Source organism: Lampetra planeri, chromosome 1 (assembly GCF_965212315.1).
Source record: "Lampetra planeri chromosome 1, kcLamPlan1.2.h2, whole genome shotgun sequence".
Classification (NCBI taxonomy): domain Eukaryota; kingdom Metazoa; phylum Chordata; class Hyperoartia; order Petromyzontiformes; family Petromyzontidae; genus Lampetra; species Lampetra planeri.
The window spans coordinates 5,868,450-5,892,374 of NC_136107.1; the positions used below are offsets into that span (position 1 = coordinate 5,868,450).

The 23,925-nt window shown below is 48.1% G+C and overlaps 1 protein-coding gene across 3 annotated transcripts in view; it reads left to right on the forward strand.

Annotated features, from left to right (window-relative positions):
* UBE3C (ubiquitin protein ligase E3C) overlaps positions 1-23,925 on the forward strand; it is a 50,315-nt gene that overhangs the window by 19,694 nt on the left and 6,696 nt on the right. For all 3 annotated transcript variants that reach the window (XM_078614416.1, XM_078614581.1, XM_078614500.1), the window contains exons 15-23: positions 7,955-8,059; positions 8,482-8,569; positions 10,934-11,031; positions 11,200-11,332; positions 12,232-12,479; positions 13,039-13,251; positions 14,695-14,883; positions 15,493-15,559; positions 17,875-18,005. In XM_078614416.1, coding sequence (XP_078470542.1) covers positions 7,955-8,059; positions 8,482-8,569; positions 10,934-11,031; positions 11,200-11,332; positions 12,232-12,479; positions 13,039-13,251; positions 14,695-14,883; positions 15,493-15,559; positions 17,875-18,005 — 1,272 coding nt within the window. The remainder of the gene's footprint in view (positions 1-7,954; positions 8,060-8,481; positions 8,570-10,933; positions 11,032-11,199; positions 11,333-12,231; positions 12,480-13,038; positions 13,252-14,694; positions 14,884-15,492; positions 15,560-17,874; positions 18,006-23,925) is intronic.

Below are 23,925 nucleotides of genomic sequence, written 5' to 3' on the forward strand. Positions count from 1 at the left end.
TTTATTAATAGTTTATACGAATCACACACTTCCCGAAACATTTACTCAAGCACAAATGAAGGACCTGATGGCTTCCGCAGATTTCTTCTTGGCAGCAGTCACCACATCAAGAGCAATGCATCTTCAGGCGCAGAGTTAATTGAATGAAAATATCCAATTAAGGAGATGGTAATGCAGCAAATGGACTCGTTTAAGTGGATAAAGAGCATGCAGGCATGGTGGTCGACGGGCCAGATTAATTGCAGCGCGTGTGCAGGCTAATCGTGCAAATGGCACAAGGGGGTGGGGGGACGTAGCAATCGATTTGATAACTCCCTGATGGATGCCGAGAGGTTTGTGCCGAGTCGGCGCAAGGAAAAGAGCTGAGTGATGGCTTTTTGATGGAGGCTCCGCTGCACTCATCCCTGCGCTCAATTGGTCCTTATTTGCATAACCGTGAGGGCAGTCGTGGGTGCCTCGACGGAGCTGAGAAGGTGTCAAGTGCACATGTAGGGTACATTATCGGTTCTTAAAAATGGGGTTCATAGAGCCGCATGCATCGGGAATGCGGTATACGTAAAGTTAAGGGGTCTGCTAGGGTGCATCCGTGTACTAGCAATTATTCAAGATTATATAAAGCATGCACTTTATCAGTTGTATGAAATTCAGTGAACCCATACCCTTGGATGGGCTTCCTTGGGTTCTCTTTCATTGCTGTCTGTCCTTTTTTTTCCTAATGTTTCATGTTTAAGTTGTAAAAAAAAAACTTAAATACATTGTTCAAATTCGTAATAAAACATTTTCAGCCTTCAGTGGTTTACGGTGATGTTCAGTACAGGGTTGTGATTTTTTATGTCTTGTAAAACTTTAAATTGTAAACACCTTATTTGTTATTAACGATCACATGTTATTTTTGTTTGGTGTTAATTACGTGTAAACGTAATGTAATTTTAATCGTGATTTATTGAATTATTCGCAGCATGCCAGCCCCCCCTCCCCCATAATGGAAAATGTTTTCACCCAAATTAGTATTTTTCAAGAGGTTTTCCTCTATTAATGTTACGTTTAGGGTAATGCGGAAAATAATAGTATATAATTTATAGAGCAAATAATTCCAAAACATTCAAACGACATTATACAAAAAGAAACAATGTTCTATCCTAATCAATAATTACCCCAAATTGTTGAAGTTTATTCGTTTTAACTGGGTGAGAACTCAAGAGACGATTGTGACAATTCATTGACTCGCTGGGAGGGTGAATCAATATGCCTACTGTACACCTAACTTGCTTGGACGTCATCTTCTTGGTTCTTTCGGTAAAGTCACGTAGAAGGGAAGTAATAAAATAATAAAAATAAAACATAATAAAATAATTCTCACGACGTTTCGGTCACAACGCAAGCAGCCCTCCTCAGGTGAAAACCAGGTCTGTCGGGGAGACAGCGTCTGAATGAAACAGCACACGAGCTTGGAGCATATATATAAGCTGGGTTGGGAGGGGGGGAAAGGGCGCTTTGACGAAATAATTTGCATATCAAGAGGAATTTAGCATATTTATGGGAAATGCAGGAATGTGATTAGTACTACATATGCCCGTGCATTATGCAGGATTAGCAGCATCAAAGGGAGGGGATATGGAAATGCAGGTATGTGAATAGTACTAATTATGCCCGTGCATTATGCAGGATTAGCAGCATCAAAGGAAGGGGTAGCATTAATAAAGGGAAGGAGTGTTAATAGTATGTAGCTGCAGTAACTAAAACCAACACGTAAACAACTAAAGTGTAAACTACATAGTATCATCAGTATACTAACTATACTCTACAATAAGCTGAGTTACTAACAGTAAGTAATACATTACAATTCTACGTCGTAAAAATTATATAATATGCTTCCATCTACACTTTATTCTCTTAAATTACACGAGTCTACACCATACTATATACTGCCATAGACAAACCCAACCTTAAATTATATACTGTATTGCTATAAACCACCTTATCCATTGTAATATAACACTATGTATTATTCTACCCACCCTAATGTATATCACACTGCTATATATTCACTATACAATTACGATACTATATATTACTTTGAACATTGTTTTAAGCATATTAATGTTATACTATTTGTTACTATACACTGTACCATTGACCGTCGTGTCAATGGGTGAGTAGTGGAAGGAAACTTGCAGCGGAGCAAAGAATCCATTCCCTGCGGAGAATACAATGCCAGTGAGTGGAACGCGGTCTGAAAGTCACCGTAAACGTGAACACAATCAGTTCAGTTAAGAACCGAAATGGTTTATTACGTCCTTCGAATGATTGCTAAGCCAGAATCCATCTTCTCGGTTGAAATTGTCTCTGTGTTTGTATATGTGGATCGCCTCATGAACGAATCTCTCATGGTAGCCAGATGGCTTGCAGAGAACCTCTGTCTTGGAGAAGTCAATGTCATGTGAGCCCACTGAATTGTAACAGTGATCTGCCACGGCTGAGGTGTTTGTCCTACCGTGTTTCAAGTCTGCTTTATGTTCACGGATGCGGTCCGAGACATGTCGTTTGGTTTCTCCAATGTAACTTCTACCACAGAGGCAACTTAGTTTGTAGACGCCAGGGTACTGTATGTCTGGAACCACATCTTTTACAGACGGGACCAGATCACGGATTTTTTGTACTGTGTTGAATCGACCTGGATCTTGTGTTTAATCAGGATTTTGGAGATCTTTTTTTTTTCACTGTAAAAACCACCTCTGCGGTACTAAACTCTACTGACCTGGTATCGACAATCAAGGGGATTGCCCTGTCCCCAGACGACCTGCTTGTCAGTTTTGATGTGGTTTCCTTGTTCACCAAGGTTCCTGTACCTGACACCATTGCAATCATTGAAGACTTGGTTCATCAAGGACTGAATGCTGGGGTACCCCCCCTGGTGAGACACTGCTTAACCAATACATACTTCACCTGGAATGGAACTTTCTACAGGCAAACTAAGGGCACCCCAATGGGCTCCCCCCTATCTCCGGTTGTAGCCAACGTCTTCATGGAGAAATTTGAGACTGACGCCATCCAGACTGCCACTCTACGCCCGACCTTGTGGAAGAGGTACGTAGATGACACTTTTGTCATCTGGCCACATGGCCGGCCTGCTCTAGACCAATTTCTCGACCACATCAATTCCATACATCCAGCCATCAGATTCACCATGGAAGTCGAAAAAGATGGCAAGCTACCCTTTTTGGATGTCCTAATTAAAAGGAGACCTGATGGTTCAATGAGCCACTCTGTCTACAGGAAAGCCACCCATACGGATGCTTACCTGAAACCGGATTCCCACCACCATCCATCCCAGAAGAATTCCCTCATCAAGACTCTATACCATCGAGCCCAATGCATTTCCGACCAGGAACACATTGCCAGTGAACTCAAACACGTACGCCAAGCTCTTAAGGCTAATGGTTACTCCGACTACACAATCCGCAAGGCCATCACTCCAACCATCAAGAAGGATCCTGTTGAGGAGCCTTTCAAGACCATCACCTTACCCTACATTGCTGGGGTCACAAAAAAGATCTCCAAAATCCTGATTAAACACAAGATCCAGGTCCGATTCAACACAGTACAAAAAATCCGTGATCTGGTCCCGTCTGTAAAAGATGTGGTTCCAGACATACAGTACCCTGGCGTCTACAAACTAAGTTGCCTCTGTGGTAGCAGTTACATTGGAGAAACCAAACGACATGTCTCGGACCGCATCCGTGAACATAAAGCAGACTTGAAACACGGTAGGACAAACACCTCAGCCGTGGCAGATCACTGTTACAATTCAGTGGGCTCACATGACATTGACTTCTCCAAGACAGAGGTTCTCTGAAAGCCATCTGGCTACCATGAGAGATTCGTTCATGAGGCGATCCACATACAAACACAGAGACAATTTCAACCGAGAAGATGGATTCTGGCTTAGCAATCATTGGAAGGACGTAATAAACCATTTCGGATCTTAACTGATTGTGTTCACGTTTACGGTGACTTTCAGACCGCGTTCCACTCACTGGCATTGTATTCTCCGCAGGGAATGGATTCTTTGCTCCGCTGCAAGTTTCCTTTCACTACTCACCCATTGACACGACGGTCAATGGTACAGTGTATAATAACAAATAGTATAACATTTATATGCTTAATACAATGTTCAAAGTAATATATAATATCGTAATTGTATAGTGAATATATAGCAGTGTGATATACATTAGGGTGGGTAGAATAATACAATGGTTTATAGCAATACAGTATATAATTTAACGTTGGGTTTGTCTATGGCAGTATATAGTACGGTGAAGACTCGTGTAATGTAAGAGAATAAAGTTTAGATGGAAGCATATTATATAATTTTTACGACGTAGAATTGTAATGTATTACTTACTGTTAGTAACTCAGCTTATTGTAGAGTATAGTTAATATACTGATGATACTATGTAGTTTACACTTTAGTTGTTTACGTGTTGGTTTTAATTACTGCAGCTACATACTATTAACACTCCTTCCCTTCATTAATGCTACCCCTCCCTTTGATGCTGCTAATCCTGCATAATGCACGGGCATAATTAGTACTATTCACATACCTGCATTTCATATCCCCTCCCTTTGATGCTGCTAATCCTGCATAATGCACGGGCATATGTAGTACTAATCACATTCCTGCATTTCCCATAAATATGCTAAATTCCTCTTGATATGCAAATTCTTTTGTCGAAGTGCCCTTTCCCCCCCTCCCAACCCAGCTTATATATATGCTCCAAGCTCGTGTGCTGTTTCATTCAGACGCTGTCTCCCCGACAGACCTGGTTTTCACCTGAGGACGGCTGCTTGCGTTGTGGCCGAAACGTCGTGAGATTTATTTTATTATGTTTTATTTTTATTATTTTATTACTTCCCTTCTACGTGACTTTACCGAAAGAACCAAGAAGATGAATCCCTGCAGTCACGAAAGCTTTAAATCGAAAAAATTGCTTAGACGTATTGAAGCATAGCGCGTGACTTTTGGAACCGGGAGGTTGTAATTGAAATGTTTGATCGAGACTCAACATATCCCATCATCCCTCTCGGGTTGATTAAAAAGAGATTGCTCCTTTGTAGGAAGTGACCATTTTCATTGGATTGTCCGGCCTCTTGCCTGGTTTGGAACCACCGATGTTAATGAGTACCACCTCATGTTCATTTTAACAAGAAGGAACTTTGACTTGCAACGTACAAAAATCCGAATACAAATGTATTCACCATTGGAACCTCATTTGCCAGTAGAAAAATGACGCCAAAAGGCGCACAAAAAAGTGCAGAAAAAAGTGCGCCTTTTGGCGTCATCTGGTCCAACACCATGTGAGACTAGGCTCTAAGAAAAGCTGTCTCGGGTGTGGACCAATCAATTTCAAGGACAGTGCATACATTATCAGAGTTATGTTTTTTGTTTGCATTCCGACTGCAGGTATTGTGGTCAATGCAAACATGACTCCTTGTAAAAAAGGTGTCAGTTTTGTTGCCAGATAAAAGGGTAAAAAAACAATTATTAACAAATTTAATCGTCTCCAAATTTTTATAAATGCTTTTACACAGCTATTCAACCCCAAAATGGTTGAAAACCACTCTTGCAGATTGCATCTATAAGATTGTACCTGATTGTGTCAACTCCGTTGTTTCTTATGTCAAATTTCGATGTCAACCTGCTGTGTTGTCTGTTCTTTCTCATGTGAGCAGTGTTAGTGAAATCAAAGTTTAAGAAAGTCTCTTGGCTTTAACGAACATTGGAATGGCATCCAGTTTCCATTGGCATCCTTGAGCCAGTGGAGGAAATTCCATAGGTCCAGGAGGCCCACCACTATTATGATAATTTGTGTTATTTAATGATATTTTATTGATTCCATGTGTATAATAAGCAAAGTCAACCCTCGACCGGGATTTTAACCCGCAACCTTCGGTTTGCAAGTCAAGCGGTCCTCTGACAACACCACCCAGCTGCCTTTTCATTGCATGGCAGATGGCACTGACTTATGGACCTGCATTGATCGCAGGTGATGAACAGTCTCGCAGAACGGCCGGATAATATGGGCGGCCCTCGTCGTTATTGTTAATCACCCGGCGCATTAGTAAAAAAAAACATAAGAGATTAAACAGGGGCCTCATTGAGAAGCGAGGATGTGCTAAATGTGAGGCTTGAGCAGTTTTCCATCGGGTAGACACATATCGACAGCTGAAATGGTTGTCCTGTTTATCTCTGTCACCCGACAATCCACCCTTGCAGAATGTTTTAAGGTAATGGTGGCAATAACCTAATTGCCTGCAGTTCTCGTTAACCCGAGGGCTCCCCGCGTTTATTGCTCACTTCATTTAAGACACCCAGGGTTCGTATTTTGGACGCAGTGTTGGTTTAGGGTTTCCAGGAAAGCTTCGCACTTAAGACGTAAATAGTAGCACTTGATGATGTCGTCAAAAGGCCACTTGAGCCCTGATTTTAAGCTGCGCAGTTGGAGTGGGTTAATGTAATTAAATAGGTTATCTTTGAGACATTCAGCTCATCCATTCTTTTCTCAAATTACATGAACAGTCTATTAAGCATTTGCTATCAGAGTTTGTGCACTGAAGCCTTGCCAAGCTATTGGGATATTTAGACAGTTCCTTGGGTATTATTTAATGTGGAATGGAACAATGATGCCCAGATAGAGGCCTATCATACCTTTGATAAAATAAATATATATTGGTGACCAGCAGCCTACTTGATGTATTGCCTGCAGGCGGGTGTTTAGCACAAGTCTTGCCTGAATCTCTGCAAAATCCCTCAACCCCTCTTTCATCTCAAGTGCACGTTTACACAACCATTCTCATGGGATTATGTCTATATTATGGGTGTAACTTTTCACCCCACCCTTCCCCCCCCAGTGATTTTATTAATAGTCACGATTCAATTGAATGATGAAGGGTTTATTTTCTTACATAGTGGTGAATGTAGTGGCCTCTAATGGGTGCAGTAATCATGGGATGCCTTTACATACATTTGTAAGATTTGATTTCCCCATGCACAATTAATTTCAAGTATTGTGAGCTTAAGCATCAACGGTATTTGATGAATGTATGTATTGTTACACTGCTAGTACACTATTTGGTTCTAGTACAGTTTTGGAGCTGGTCTCTATTTGGTAGAAGTGTGGAACATTTACATCTGGCTGACAACTGCTAAGAGAACATTACCAACTGCATATTTGAGTATTGGGGACTCCAGTTTTTATGCTATTTGTATATAACGTGGTAGTCACCGAGATCAATAGATTGAAAGATAAGCAATGTTGAATAATATAATGAAAGTTAAGTGTTGGTGTTTTAATGAGATTGCCATGTATTCAATATACATTTAGGATGCTGCCATAGCACACTTAGTCGTGCAATCCAGAGAACACAAGTTCCATCTCCCAATGTGGAAGTTGAAACATTGGGCAAGTTTCTCAAATCCCTGTGCCTCTGTCCATCCAGCATTATAAATGGATGGGGTAAAATGTGGTTTAGTCTCACCTTTCAAGGTGTCTGGCCTGCTTAGAAGAATCGGCCAAAATCTCTCTCTAGAGCTCCCCCTAGTGGTGGCCTTTCTGTCAGCAGTCGTGAGAGAAAGTAATTGCAGGGCTATACCTTTTACCATGCATGTTTACAGTCATTGTGATGTTTTATTGGTCATGGTTTTTTTTAATTTACGAACAGTATGTGGTGTTTAATTGAGAAATGATATATTCATGCATTATTCTGGCTATTAATGTTGATGAGGCTCCATCTGCATGGAGTAACACCATGCAGATATAGTAGTGGTATTATGTGGAATGGTAACATAGAGATGTGTCCATTGACTGATGCCAACCACATGGAGTTATGGTGCATTAATGTGAAGGGCACTAACTCAACAAATGTCTGCCTCTCTCCACCATTGTCATTACAGGTGATCAGTAATTTGGTGAAGATGCTAAAGGCACGCGACACACGCCGGCCGTTCTGTCCCTCCAACCATTGGCTCTCCCCAGAAGTGTCCATCCGTGCAGACCGAGTACGTTACAGCTGTGCACAGATTCAGTTCATTCAGTACATGGTTAGAGCACGTCACTTGCAAATGGAAGGTCATGGGATCAAATCCCGGTCAGGAATAAACTCAGACTATCATTCCTCATCATCTGCCATGAAGAGTCTACTTCTGGATGGTGGTCCTCCCTAAGAGGAGGGTGGGGATACAACAACTCTTTAAAACACGATCCAATATAACGCAACTTACAGGCTACAGTTGTGTTGCTATTCATTTGCTATCAAATTAATCAAGGGATTGCCCCAAATGAGTAGCAAAAGAGTATATGGAAATATGCAAACATATTTTACCTCAAGTACTACCCATTCGCTTCAATACTGTTAATGAAATAGCACTACATAATCCATGCGCATGCGTAATTTGTTATCTGTGCGTTTCCAACACTGCAGGTACCCCAGCTGTATCGGCCAGCAGCACGGCACGTGTGGAGAAACCGTCGGATGCGTGGAATCGGTCCCCTCTACTCCTCGCTAGATGGTACAGCATTGCTCTGGAACTCAACATTACCAGAGTCTTAAATATCATCACATCTCAAGATGCCGTATGTGAAGAAAGACATGCACACATAATGGGGAAGAGGAAGTGTTTATATGTTGAAGGCAACAGGGGAAGGAAAAATGTAGTTTGGGGGGAAGAGATCTACAGAGATAAATTTGAAGTTATATGCAGAGTAGAATACATTTTTTAAAAATATGGGCTTGAACAGGGTGATAGTCAGCAGTGCAGGTGTCAAGAGGGAGAGAGTCCCAGACTGTGGAGATCAGCAGTGAAGAAGGAGTGACTTCCCTTGGAGCAGAAGTTGGCTGGGGATTGACATCTCTCAACACACCCATGCTGATTAGAAGGCAAACATGCACTCTTCATCATTTAAAACCTAAACCCTCTTGGCCATATTTGTTGGCTGAAAGGTAGTATCCGCTGATATTTAGCAAAACACTGCTTATTTTCCAGTGCTTAACATTTGATAGCATGAATAGTAATTACAACCCTTGTTAATCCACTGTAGGATGAAGGCCTCGACAGTCATGATTTGTTTGACCAGACTTCACCATAAATTCATTTTCTTTAGGAACATGGCATAGTGACTGGTGGTACCTGCTATGATTACAGCAGTGCATACTGCTGTGTTGGTACCTGTTATGATGACAGCAGTGCATATTGTGGTGGAACCTGCTATGATTACAGCAGTGCATACTGCTGTGGTGGTATCTGCTATGATGAGAGGAGTACATATTGTGGTGGTGGTACCTGGTATAACAGCAGTACATACCGAGTGTGGTGGCACCTGCTATGACGACAGCAGTACATACTGTGGTGGTGGTGGTACCTGCTCTGATGAGAGCAGTACATACTGTGGTGGTGGTACCTGCTATGATTACAACAGTGCATATTGACTACTCATCATTCACCACTCACAACTCACCCTTACCACTCATCCTCACCACTCCCACTCACTATTCACCATTCACCCTCACAACTCACCACTCACCAATCTCCCTCACCAATCTCCCTCACCACTCACCCTCACCACTCACCCTCACCACTCACCCTCACCAATCACCACTCACCCTCACCACTAACAGACAGGGCGTAACGTTAATGTAAGACTAAAAGAACACCAGAGAAATATTAAACTATCGCAAACACAACTGTCGGCAGTGGCAGAACATGCTTGCCAACAGGGACACTCAATTGATTTTGACAACGTTGAAGTGTTGTGTAAAACTAGTTACTACTGGCAAAGACTAATTAGAGAATCCATTGAGATTGAGAGAAACAGAAATAACTTTAATCGCTCATACAGCTACAGGCTTAGTGCGGCCTGGAAGCGTATTATTAAATAAGATGCATTACAATTCCTTATAAGGGAAACAAGCACTAACTGATTATTAATGTAGCATAATCACAATAGAACACATTCCAAATGATTACTAATCTACAACTCGCATCGGAACAATAGCCTTATTACTAATCAAGTATATAATTACAATAACCCCCCCCTCAAATCTTTGTACCTGATGAGTTAATGAGTTAATGATGACGTCACCTTGCTGCTGCTCTATATAAGAACGGGAGACACAGCAGAGCCTCACCATTCTGGCGAATTGCCCGATGATGCTGGATGCAATTACCAGCAAAACGTCGTACTCAAATTGTAAATGTTGTGGTTTCACGCTTCAACACACCGGTGGGCTAAAGCAGTGAACTATTTGTCTTTTGTCAACGTGACACTTTTTTACTGATTGGCCGTGTCGGGTGGTGGAGGGTTACGACACATTTATAAATAACGCGATCTAAACCCAAAAATCGTTGATTGTGATTGAATGTGCGTGTGTAGTGTAATGGTGGTGTCTTACTGTGTGTATTTGTCATGATCTTTGTCATGTACAATTGATGTATATTTCGTGTGTAAACATCAGTATGCATCTACTTTGTTTTAATAGGCATGTGCTAGCCACTGTATGGCTCTAGAGGTGTGTGCACACTCATTGTTTATTATTATTGTGTATGTGGTTTGGTGGCGTTCCCATGCCTTTTAATAAGCATGCATTTGCATCTGTCCGACCATGGTGTGTTTGTGGGGGTGCAGTGAGTGACCCCAAATTCGATTCCCGCTCGCAGCCAACACAAGTGACGAGAACCAGTCCTGGGACTGCCCTATGTCGACTTAGCCTCATGCGAGTACCTGGTGCGATGTATAATCATCGCCACTAGGGAGACAAAGTCGGCTGGGCATGGTGCTGGCCACTCACCCCCTCGTGTGCTGTGCTGCCTTCAGAGGTGTTTGCCCCAACAGTCTGTTAAGGCTGTAAGTGTGGGCTTTGTCTTTGTCTTGTGCAGTGGGTGACGAGGGCCCTCCACTCTCGGTGAGCGAGGAGAGGCAGTTGGCCATCCTCACTGAGCTGCCCTTCGTGGTGCCTTTCCAGGAGCGAGTCAAGGTCTGCTTGTGTTCACATCTGCTTTATACACGTATACACGTGAATTGATTTTCAACAACCAACATTTAAATAAGTTGTTCTATTCATATTAGTATTGTCAGATTCACAACCACTTACACCCTGTGAAAAGAGGTTCCAACTGTGATTGTGTTACATCTCCTCAAACAGATTTTCCAGCGTCTGATCTCATCAGACAAGGAAGAGTCACAGGGTGACAGCCCCTTCTTTGTGGGCATCAACGTGACTATTCGGCGGCCCTACATCTACGAGGACGCTTATGACAAGCTCTCGCCAGAGAATGGTGAGGGATTGAGCCCCGCTTATGCACTGCGAGGACTGAGACCAATGATATGCGACCTGTGCTATTGGCGTCACATTGAGAGATGAAAGAACTTGCACCCATCGAGCTCACAGAGTGAGCAGTGTAACATCACATTCTACCAGAGGACAGCCCCCCGTAAGATTGTCTAAGAACCACTTTTAAATTTACATCAGTAGGCCTCTCATACACATAAAAGGATGGCACACCTTTTTTTTCATTATGAGTCTTCTAATGAGTATATGTACATGTATAATGTTTTATTTGTCAAGAGCTGGGATTCATGAATCAAGTAAAAATACGTTTATTTTTCATTGATTAGGATGAGACCGCATCAACTTGCAAGACTTGAAAAACTGGTTTGGTTATGGACAGCGGGAATTTTAACCCAAGATTGAAGTGTTGCTGAGTTAGTTCCCCGACACCATTTGGGTCCTCTGAGCCACTCGACCAACTTTACGATTGTGACCTTTGACTGTAAAGCTCGGCAGAGTAATGTAACTACACCGATAGTGCTTTGAAGGCAAGGTTGGTGCATAACCCAGGTTTCATCATGGGCTGTGAGATGGCCAGGATGGGGCAGTCCAGCAAATGGATTCGTGAACAGGTCTGTATGGATTTGTGAGTGTTATCCCCACGTATACTTGGATTTTCTCTGAGTTCTCTGCTTTTCTGCTACATGTAAAACAACCATTCAAACAGAATTGGCCAAACAACTCAATGCAAGGCCCTCCTGAATCACAGAGGCTTGAGACTCATTGAGGCCTTCGTGGATAGGTCAATCACATTCAGTTACTTTAATTTCTGAGTGCTGGGTAATGATGGGGAATTTTGTTGACCGACTCAGTGCTCACGCCTGTGTAACTGCACATCTCAAACAGAGCCTGACTTGCGGCGCCGCATCCGGGTTCACCTCCTGAACGCGCATGGCCTGGACGAGGCTGGTATCGACGGGGGAGGTATCTTCCGAGAGTTTCTCAACGAGCTGCTTAAGACAGGATTCAACCCCCATCAGGGCTTCTTCCGCACCACCAACCAGGGCCTGCTGTACCCCAACCCCGAGGCTCGCCTGCTGGTCGGTGATGGCTTCACTCGACACTACTACTTCCTGGGACGCATGCTCGGCAAGGTCTGTGATAGGAAAGTCGCGCGGGGAAAGGAACGCATGGTTGTGGTTTTACAGAGGTGGAACATTCAAGTAAGATATGTAGTAGCTTTAATGAAAGTCGGGTGGTGGCCAAGCAGAGGCTTTAGAAATGTGAGTGCTGACTTTAGTGGTTCCCAACTTTTTGTTGTGTACAGTAATGCCCCCGATTTATGTCTCCCCCTTTTCCGTCATTTAGCAAATCCTTCATCACTTTATTAACACCACTACCTGATTTTCGTCGTGGCAAACCACTTATGTCGCTGACAGCATCCATTCTTTCTCGTATCTATAACCTCAGCCTTCACCTCCACGTACCCTGTAAATTGCTTTGATTTACGTTGTTTTCGATATTCGTTGCACCTTTCAGGAACGCATCCCCAGCAAACCGGGGTATTACTGTACTCGTATCCTGACATATCCACTGTCCATGTACCCCTCACAACCTGTAGATTTTATATTTAATTAAATGGAAGAATTACATTTCAATTATTTGTGCGTTTACAACCCATGGAGGATTGTGCCGTGCGGTTTGTCCCCACAGGCCTTGTATGAGAACATGCTGGTGGAACTGCCGTTTGCCGGCTTCTTCTTATCCAAGCTGCTGGGCACGACTGGTGATGTGGACATCCACCACTTGGCATCTCTTGACCCGGAGGTCTACCGGAACCTGCTCTTCCTCAAGAGCTACCAGGGCGACGTCGAAGAGCTGGGACTCAACTTCACTGTGGTCAACAACGAGCTTGGCGAGGCACAGGTGTGTGTCTGTATGGGTTCATCTGTGCTTGTGTGGTTTGAGTGTAGTGTGCGTGCCTTTGTATGTGCGTGTATGGACACGTTTGCTGGTTATATTGTGGTGCCTGTGTAGTGGGTTCCACGGAGACACACACTACAACTTGGAGGCAACACATTTATTGTAACACCCCAACATGGTAACTGCATAAATGTAGACTTGGTTAACTATACCACAATGGGGTAACTTTACCACAATGGGGTAACTACATAACCGACTCAGTCAGTAACATACTGCCTGACCCACGAAACCGAGCATAAAGACCGAGGATCGAAGAGACTTAGCACCGACGAGTTCCATTCAAACGGACAGCCCGGATTGGCTCTCGGGACTTCCCTTTTATGCCTCTGAGCTTGGCCTGGCTCCGCCCTCAGCCACGCCCTCTTCTAGATCCTACGAGAAGGCTCTGGGCCATATATCACGTGTCCCTCTCGCCACCCTTTGGCCCCCCTCGCCACCCTTTGGCCCCCCTCGCTCCCCTTTCCTGGTCACGTGCCCTCTCGGTTTCACCTAGACTGTCACTTCCTTACTTGCCCTCTCTCTGCCTGTCACCAGAGCCATGCCCCCTAGCGCCCGCTTCCATGCCATACCTGCTCTGGTGCCAGAGAGAGGCTCAAGACGCACAGTTCCACTCTTATTCTTGGGTCTTTCGGTAAAGTCACGTAGATAGGTTCAAAGAAAATAACAAAAAATAACAAAAAACTATGACATTTCGGTCGCAACGCAAGCGGTCGTCTTCAGAAAAGAATATGAATTCCTGCAGTCACGAAAGCTTTAAGTCAAGTTCCACTCTTGTGACAGTAGCTGGCGCTAAACGCCATAGTGACTCCATTTACGTCACTACACCTGTACTGCACTGTGTTCCTGATGACCTGAGTTTGATTCCTGGACATGCAAAATAATTGTAGCAAGTGACATTAGAACCTGGTTTGGCCGCCTTGTGCTCTTGAAGAATTGCCATTGCCAGATGTTACCCTCCTTTCAGGTAGTGTTCATGTCATTTATGGCAGTGTTGATATTGATTCATTATTTTCAGGCTAAGTTAAAAATGGTTCTTGGTGAAATAAAAAGTCACTTCAATTGTCTTCTTAAAAAATGCATTGCAATTGCACTCATCTTTAGTAGCTGTCCTTAGCCAGTTGTGGAATTTCTACATTCCCTTTGCATAGGCCAATTTCTCATTAAGTCAATTACTGCTCACATCCCCCAACTCACTCTGTTGACACCAGAGGGATAATGGGGCAAGTTGACCCTTAAGCGGTTTTAAAATCACGACCTTCCGATAGCAAGTTGAGTACTCTAACCACTGTAGCATCCACGTTAAAGTACAGTTGCTGATATTGCTGTTCAACAAGACACCAAGGTCCCACTGTTGTTAACTGAAGGCTCCATAAACTTTCCCTGCAGGTGGTGGAGCTCAAAGCGGGCGGCAAGGATATCCCAGTGACAAGTGCGAACCGCATCGCGTACATTCACCTGGTGGCCGACTACCGCCTCAACCGGCAGATCCGGCAACACTGCCTGGCCTTCCGCCAGGGCCTGGCTACAGTCATCAACCTCGAGTGGCTGCGGATGTTCGACGAGCAGGAGTTGCAGGTGAGGCAAGCAGGAGAGAGAGAGGGGCTGTGGTGAGAGACGAGGTGGCAGAGGAGTGCATGGGAGTCGGAGGACCTCTGGTTCACTGCGGTGGCAGCTATGCACAACCTGTGATCCAGGTTTAACTGAACCACGCAAGTGATAAACACCTCCGTGTGTGTTGGCAGTGGCTCCTCCTGTCCTGGGACTCGGTGAGACTTTCTTGAGTAAACATTGTTTTTGTAGTGTTATGCATTACATTTAAGTCAAAGTCAACGTGTCTGCCTGCTAAAATGAGCAGTGGAGTGGTTGGCGTCTCCATTGGCACTTTACAGCATTACTGTGCTAAACTTTATGGTCAAATGTTTATATGGGCAGATGTTAGCCACCTTTGATGAAACCACATTCTGAATTGTCTGAGTTGATAGTCTAAGCCTATTCACCAATTACTGAAAAAGAACCATCGTAGGAAATTAGAGGTTTCCTTTTAATTTAGATTGTTCCATTTATACCTTTTACTGTACTTGATATGCTCATTCAGATGCACTTCCATTAAATGTCGTGTAAGCTTGCCCAGTTATTGACACGATGCTGTGCCCCACCTACTATTTCCCCTTCATATGGCTGTAGGTGCTGCTTTCTGGAGCACAGGTCCCCATTGACCTACAGGACCTCAAGAACTTCACCAACTACTCTGGTAAGTGTCTTACGGAGACCAATATTACAGAGGGCACAATTATCAGGATTCCGTTCCCAATCGTATGCAACGTCAGTGGTGCATGGTATCTGAACCTAACAACAAATACTGTTCTGGCCTATAAGGCTATATAGTGGATACTGTTTGGTTCTTTCGGTAAAGTCACTTAGGTATAAAAATTAAACAAAAAAATAATGTATCACGACGTTTCGATCGCAACACAAGCGGTCGTCCTCAGATGGAAAAAATAATCCAACAGTGGAACTGCTGAACCAGCGAGAGAGCTGTTACAACAAGAGGTTATTTACGTGGCGATGGGCAAGCAAGCGGGGTCTGAGCTGGAAAGGAATTCCATCCCCGGATGCAAGCGCATCAGTTGTGTTAATGGGGGAGATTAGGGAAAGAGAGATTAGGGAGAGAGATTAGCATGAAATGAGCTTCCGTCGCTGCATAAGAGTATCATTCCCCACATATGCGTACAACAGCAGTGTTATTGGGAGGTTAGCACTATGTTGATGGGAGAGATTACGCAGGGAGATTAGGGGGATTAGTAAGTGAATGTCATGTTTACACAAGCTGCGGCGCTGCTAACTGCGCTGTGAGGCAAGAGCGTACACGCAAGGGAACCACCGCAACAGTGGTCGTGCCAGTGAGACAAAGCCCATCACACAGCCAGAACTATCAGTACATCGAGGCTAAGGGAACAGAGGTGGCCATGTTAGTCAGAGCCCAGCCCGTTAATGCAGAGGCACCTAACAGGGCAATGCAACTCAGAGAGTTGGAGATAACAGCCAAACGGCAGGGAAGGAATGGAAGCACCACAGCAAGTTACGACTTTACTTGGTTAATAACGTCCTTCTAATGATTGCTCAGCTTATACCCATCTTCTCGGTTGAAATTGTCTCTGTGTTTATATATCTGGATGGCTTCATGGACAAATTTTTGATAGTAGCCCAAAGGTTTGCAGAGTACCTTGGTCTCGGAAAAAAACAATATCATGTGAGCCCACAGCGTTAAAACAATGGTCAGCCACTGCAGAGGTATTGGTTCTGCCATGTTTCAAATCTGCCTTGTGTTCGCGAACACGGTCCAAGACATGTCGTTTCGTTTCCCAAATGTAACTGCTACCGCAGATACAACTTAGTTTGTAGACACCAGGGTATTGCATGTCAGGAATAACATCCTTCACAGATGGGATCAAATCACGAATGTTGTGTACTGTATTGAATCGGACCTGAATATTGTGTTTGTTTAAGATTTTGAAAATCTTTTTGGTAACACCTGCTATGTATGGCAAGGTGATGGTTTTGATTGGGTCCTCAGATGGTTGTCTCCCCATGGTTGGGGCGGTCTGAGTATCCATTCATCTTGAGGGCTTGCTGTACGTGCTCCAGTTCACTGGCTAGGTGGCGCTGGTCGGAGATGCAGCGGGCCCTATGGTGTAGTGTTTTGATGAGGGACATCTTCTGGGCCGGATGGTGGATCTTTAGTTTTTGTGTACATGTGTAATGGGTTCCGGAGACACTTGTAGAGGTAACTTCTTTATTACAATCCAACAGCACTCCAACAGTCCTGATACTCTGTTACAGCCTAGGTACACAGCCTAAGTACACAGCCTAGATACACTACTCTGGCTACGCTCTGGAACTCGCCCTCACAAGGACGTAGAGCCAGGAGTTCCAGAGTCCCACCACTGGCCCTCACAGCGTCCCAGGGTCCTCACATGGCTGGTCTTGGGTCTTGAGCTACAACTGGCCCTGATTGTCCAGAGAGCTCCCCTTTTATGCCTAGTCCCCAACGAGGGGTGGGGCCGTGTGCGCCCCCAGATATCCCACAGAGCACACACAGCCCCCCCCCGTTGGTGGTGCCAAGGGGCTTAAGCGCCTGGGCCGCCCGGGAACCCAGCGCCTGGCGCCAAGGGGCTTAAGCGTCTGGGCCGCCTGGGAACCCAGCGCCCGGCGCCAAGGGGCCCAAGTGCCTGGGCCGCCCAGGGTCCCAGAGCCCCCCAGCAGCCCCTCCCCTCCCATGTCACTACACATGTGTAGGTGTGCTTTTGTAGAGTGTGGTGGTGCAATGCTTAATGCATTGCACAATGAACATGGCAGCATTATTTCGATTCCTGGCCATGGCAAGTGGCATTTTAACCTCTCATTGGCCCCTCCTTGATTGATTCAGCCCTAAATTAATACCTTGTGTGGTGTGAAAACATGAGCACAAAGGTGACCAGGCATAGTCCTGGCCTTAATAGGTGTTTGCTATACTGGCGATATTTGCATCTATGTATGCATGTGTATCTGTGTGTCCGGGGCTGGCAGGTGGATACACAGCCGATCACCCCGTCATCAAAGTGTTCTGGCATGTAGTCGAGGGATTTACGGATGAGCAGAAACGCAAGCTGCTGAAGTTTGTCACCAGCTGCTCCCGCCCGCCTCTTCTTGGCTTTAAGGTGAGACTAAGCAAGGGACACACAATCGGAATGTTTTGAGTGCAAATCCCAATACGGGGTCAACTTGGGGGTCAGTAAAATGATAACGTACTCTTTGGTTCTTTCGGTAAAGTCACGTAGGTATTAAATAAAATAGATCACGACGTTTCGGGCGCAACACAAGTGTAGGGGTCTTACGGAGGAAATATGTGTCGAGCTGATATGTATGGGATCCTACGGGAAACTAGCACAGTGGGCGGGGCTACGTCAGTGCACGGGCAGGTGCCCTCTACGACGTCCGCGCTTCGGACGTTACGATCCCCCGGGGCCCCACCCCTCAGGGAGGGGGATGTATAAAAGGGGAATGTATCGGGGGGCTAGGGAGAGTTGGGTTAGCTAAGAAGAGAAGACGGAAGACGTCCGAGATAGAGCCCTGGTCTCCCCCTGGTACGCCGTCCTTGTTAGGACCGCGCAGGCTCGAGCCAGTGGCGTGGTGCCAGAGCCAGAGCCAGTGTTGGTCTGGACTCTGGGTACCGGGCCCGACTGACCAGTGTCGGGCCAAGATAGCCTCCCCTAGTCCACGAGAGGAGGACTCTGAGGCAGGCTAGGGTTAGCTAGGAGGTGTGTCCTCAGATAGACGGGTGAGGGGGCCAATACCCCCTCAAGTGTGTATGTCACAACGTTTGTTGTAATAAACCTCAGTGTGCCTCAACCCCGGGTGTCGACCTGTATTCGACGGTACTACATCTGGCGTCAGAAGTAAACAACAACGAACATGGACACGCGCCGAACAGCTCGGGCCGGGGTGCAGGAGGCGTAAGACACCGCGGGAAGTGCGGTACCAGAGACGGCTGATGGGGGCAACGAGCAGCCGGGACCGAATGCGTCCTTACCGGGGCATCGGGAGGAAGGGGAGTTGCTGTCCGACGGGCTGCGGCTGGCGCACGCGAGGTTGGCGGAGCTGCTATACGCTGCTGCCGCCACACTCGAGACCATCACTCGGCTGGGGGCTGCTGGACCACCGCGGGGCGAGGACAGCCGACGGCCAATGCACCTTCCCGCCATTTCTACCGACGGCACTTTTGAAAGTCCCGCCATCGCCGCAGCAGCTGCCGAGGGCGTGGCCAACCTCAACTTGGGGTCCGACATCGGCTCCGCTGGGGCTGCCGCGTCACCGCCTTCGGACGGAGCGTCACTATCTGCGCGACAGGCGATTACAGCTGCCGTTCGTGCTGACGCTCGGCCGAGTCGCGGGGACATCAAAGTGCGGGCCTCCACGGCGGTCGCTGCACTACACCAAAGGCTGCCCCCGCTGAAGGAGTTTGTGGCTGAGGAGGGCGACTGGGGGGGATTTCAGCGGCGCTTCCTCGCGCATCAAGAGATGGCGGGGTGGTCAGACGACGAAGCCCTCTGCGCACTACCGGCGCTCCTTGAGGGCGACGCCCTCGCCGCTCTTACGTCCGCATCGAGGGACAAGCGCTCTACTCTTCAGATGGCGCTGCAATTGCTGGCTGGGGTTTACGGACCCTCGGCGGAGTGTAGGCAGCGATTCTACGACCGCCAGCGGGGTGCGAAGGAGTTGCCCCTCGCCTACCGTACCAGCCTTCTGGCGCTCGCAAAGACGGCCTTCCCTCGTATGGATGACCAAGGCGTCGACGCCATGGTCACCGAGAAGATCCTTCTGCTGGCGGACGACCTGGACGTCGCCATCGTCGCGCAGGAGGACGTGGAGATGGGTTCCCTCCAAGCGGCGCGGCTCCTCCACGCCAACCTCCTGTCGCAGCGAAGGAAGGCCAGCAGGGCAGCTGCCGGCCGTACGGTGGCTGCCATCACCTCACCGACAGAGGAGGTCTACGCCGCCGACTTCCGACAGCAGCAACGGATGGGAGCACGGGCGGACCGGGATGGGTCGGCCCGCTCCGTCCGCCCGTCTTCACCACCTGCGCTCCCGCGCTGCTATAACTGCGGCGTCCGGGGCCACGTCGCCTTGGGGTGCCGCTCCCCTCGACAGCGGGGGACGACGCCTCGCCGGGACGCCGGCCCTCCTCCTCCTCCTCCCAAGCTCCACCGACATGACCCGGCGAGTCGCGGCATCCCACATGTTTGGCCAAAGCACACACCCGTTACACATGTACACACCGCAACGAACGGGGGGCCAACATTGCACACCATGGGGCCAACACGAACCACTATGGGGACCGAATTCGAACCCGCCCAGTGGTCCGTGTTGGCCCATCGCGTTCTAGCTGCGCCGTCGGGGTCGTCGGCCGTAGTAGGGTATATTGACGGGGTCGAAGTGCGTATCCTCGTCGATACAGGTGCGTCGGCAACCATCATTTCGGAACTAATATACAACATTCTCCCTGTCCAAAGTCGTCCCTTGCTACCGGTTAATGTGCCATTCTACGCTGCTAACGGGGGCTCACTGGGTATCATGGGGCAGATTCGCGCGCAAATTTCGATCGGTGATATTAAATTGTCCGGCCCTATTTTTGTGTCCTCCTCGCTGGCGGTTCCGTGCCTGCTGGGGACGGATTTCTTGGGCAAAATGCCGATTCGGATCATGATTAATCAGGGTTGCATTGAACTCCCGTCGGGACGGCGGATGGCGTTTTTGCCTTCCCCTACTACGGATCGCTCGGCGCTCGCGACGGTACCCGCGTTTGTAGTTCAGACGGTTCGCGTGCCGCCGGGGGCACAAATGTTGGTGCCCCTAAAGCTTCGTAGGCCCTTCGCTAAAGGTGTTGGGGACCAGGGTGTCCTGCTCGGCCCATCTAGGGCTGGGGTTAGCGGGCCGCATTTGATTCCCGCTCAGACCATTGTAAGGGGGGACGGGGACCCCTTCATCGCGGTCCTCAATGTGGGGTCGCAGGCCGTGGTAATTCCCCAGGGGACCGTGCTTGCTCACGCAACGCCGGTGCCCTGTGAGGAGTCTGTCGCAAATCACGTGCACGCTGCCACTCTGCCGACTCCACATTCGGACACCGATGAAGGGTGGCTTGAGGCGCTTTGTGCGGGATCGACGGACCTGTCGGATGTAGAGCGTCAAAAACTTAGGACACTATTGCGCGAATTCGCCGATGTGTTTAGTCAAAACAAATTCGATCTGGGCTGCACCCATTTGCTGCGTCACCATATTGATACTGGTGACAGCGCGCCTATACGCCAAAATCCCTTCCGGCTGAGTCCCGCCGAGAAGGACCATGTCAAATCGGCTGTTGATGACATGTTAGCCGCCGATATCATTTCTCCCTCTACCAGCCCGTGGGGAGCACCGATCGTTCTGGTAAAGAAACAGGATGGATCGTTGCGGTTTTGCGTCGATTTTCGCCGCCTCAACAAAATTTCCGTTGCTGACGCATACCCGCTTCCCCGTATTGATGAATCGCTCGACGCCTTGGCGGGGGCGCGATTCTTCTCCACATTGGATTTGCTTTCGGGATTCTGGCAGCTTCCTCTGGACGATGAATCTAAGCCTAAAACCGCATTCCGTACGCCACATGGTCTCTTCCAATTTAACCGGTTGCCGATGAGATTACACTCGGCGCCGGCGACTTTCCAGCGATTGATGGAATTGGTTTTGGCTGGATTGCAGTGGGATTCGTGTTTAATCTATTTGGACGACGTTATCGTCTTTAGCAGAACATTCGACGAGCATCTCCAGAGGTTGCGGGCCGTTTTCCTCAAAATGCGGGCTGCTAATTTGAAATTTAAACCCCAAAAGTGTCATTTGTTGCGCGAATCGGTACGTTATTTGGGGCACATCGTAGGGCGCTCGGGTATTGCTACCGATCCCGCCAAAACGCAGTGCGTCAGCTCCTGGCCGACTCCCACCTCGGTGGGAGAGGTCAGGAGCTTTGTTGGTTTCGCGTCATACTACCGACGCTTTGTCGCGGACTTTGCCACCATTGCTAAACCCCTGCACGCTTTGACGTCAAAGGGGGTCCGTTTCCATTGGGGACAGGAGGAGGAGGCTGCGTTCCGCTCACTTCGGGACGCTCTGGTTAATGCCCCTCCCCTGGTTTATCCAGATTTTTCAAAACCCTTTGTGCTCGATACTGACGCGAGCAACACAGGTATTGGGGGCGTGCTGTCCCAGGTGGTCGAGGGCGTCGAACGGGTGGTCGCGTACGGTAGCCGAGTGTTGTCTCCAGCGGAGCAACGATATTGTGTCACGCGTCGGGAACTGCTGGCAATTGTCTACTTCATCCAGCAGTACCGGCCGTATCTGTACGGACAGTGTTTCACCGTCTGTACAGACCATGCAGCGCTACAGTACGCCCTGCGAGTCCAACAACCATCGGGACAATTGTCTCGATGGCTGGAGGTTCTCCAGGATTTTGACTTTCAGACCACGTACCGTAAGGGCGTTCGCCACACCAACGCGGACGCCCTGTCACGCATGCCGACCACCCCCGAATGCGCATGCCTCCTGGGGTCGGGTCGGTGCAGGCATCCTGCTGAATTGCCTGTCCCGGTCTTGGCGGCTGCTGATGACGCAGCATCAATGACTAATTCTATCGCACAACAGGGTTCTGATTCCCTGTTGGGGTTGCCTGCTACGGAATGGGGCCGGTTGCAAATGGAAGATACTTCCCTCCTTGCGTTGCGCCGCCGCGTCAGGGACCGGGGGCGGGGGAGGGGTGATGCCGACGCATGGGAAATGCTCGGTGGCTTGTTAATGCATTGGGACGGGAAATCCCATCGCCACCGGCTGGTGGTCCCTTCGGGGTTACGGGGTAGGGTGGTGTGGGCCGCTCACGAGCGCCTCCTCCACCTGGGTACCCAAAAGACCCTGGCCTTGCTCCAACTTGATTTCTTTTGGCCGGGCATGACAAGGGATGTCGGGGATCTATTAGGATCGTGCCCTAGATGTGCGCAGCGCAAACCACCAGCGAAGGAGTCGAACCCGCCCCTGCAATCTATCAGGGTTTCCCGGGTGAACGAACTCGTCGCGCTGGACATTCTAGGACCGTTCCCCGCCACCCCTAGGGGAAATAGGTATTTGCTAACCGGGGTTGAATATTTCACGCGCTGGCCTATGGCCTGGCCCCTGGCCAACCAGTCGGCGGCAGCCATCGTGGAGGCCTTTGTCCAGGGATACGTCCTTGACAAAGGTGCTCCCGAGAGGCTGCTGACCGACCAGGGTAAAAATTTTTCAAGCAAATTGCTCAAACAGGTCTGTGAGATCCTTGGCACTAAAAAGATTCGCACCTCTCCATATCACCCACAAACCGACGGGATGGTCGAGCGGTTGCATCGTACCATCACGTCGATGCTGTCGCAGCACGTTTCTGACTCACAGACGGATTGGGATTTGAAAATTCAGGGGGTCCTGTCAGCATACCGGTTGGCCCCCCATGCTGCGACGGGATTTTCCCCCTTTTTCCTTATGTATGGCCGCGAACCGGAGCCACCTGTTCAGGCCCAACTGCAGATCCCGGCGCCGCAGGGAAAAACTCAATTGGCCGAACATGTTAAATTCAACCTGGAAAAATTAACGGAGGCTCGGGATGCTGCCATGCAGAATTCTGCCAGGCGGCAGAGGGCTAATGAGCGCCTCAGAATGGGTCGCGCGCATGTGATACAGTGGAAGCCGGGGGACAGGGCATGGTTGCACTGTCCCCAGGTACCGCTCGCGTCCTCCTCTAAACTGCTGCGACCGTGGCGGGGTCCCGTCGAGGTGGTTGAGGTCCTGAGACCTCAGTGCGTGCGCATTCAATGGGGGAGGCGCCGGTGGTTTGTACACCCTGCCAGGCTAAAACCCTTCGTTGCGGTGCGAGATCCCACTACACACGCGCGTGGCCAAGCATGTGGGGGGGCGTCCGACTCAGAGGGGTCTTCTCCGTTGCTCCCGCCTAACGTGCTGCCGGCTGTCCCACCCCCAGGCGCACCGGGAGTGACGGGCTCACGCCCGACGACCCCCGCAGGTGATGCTGAG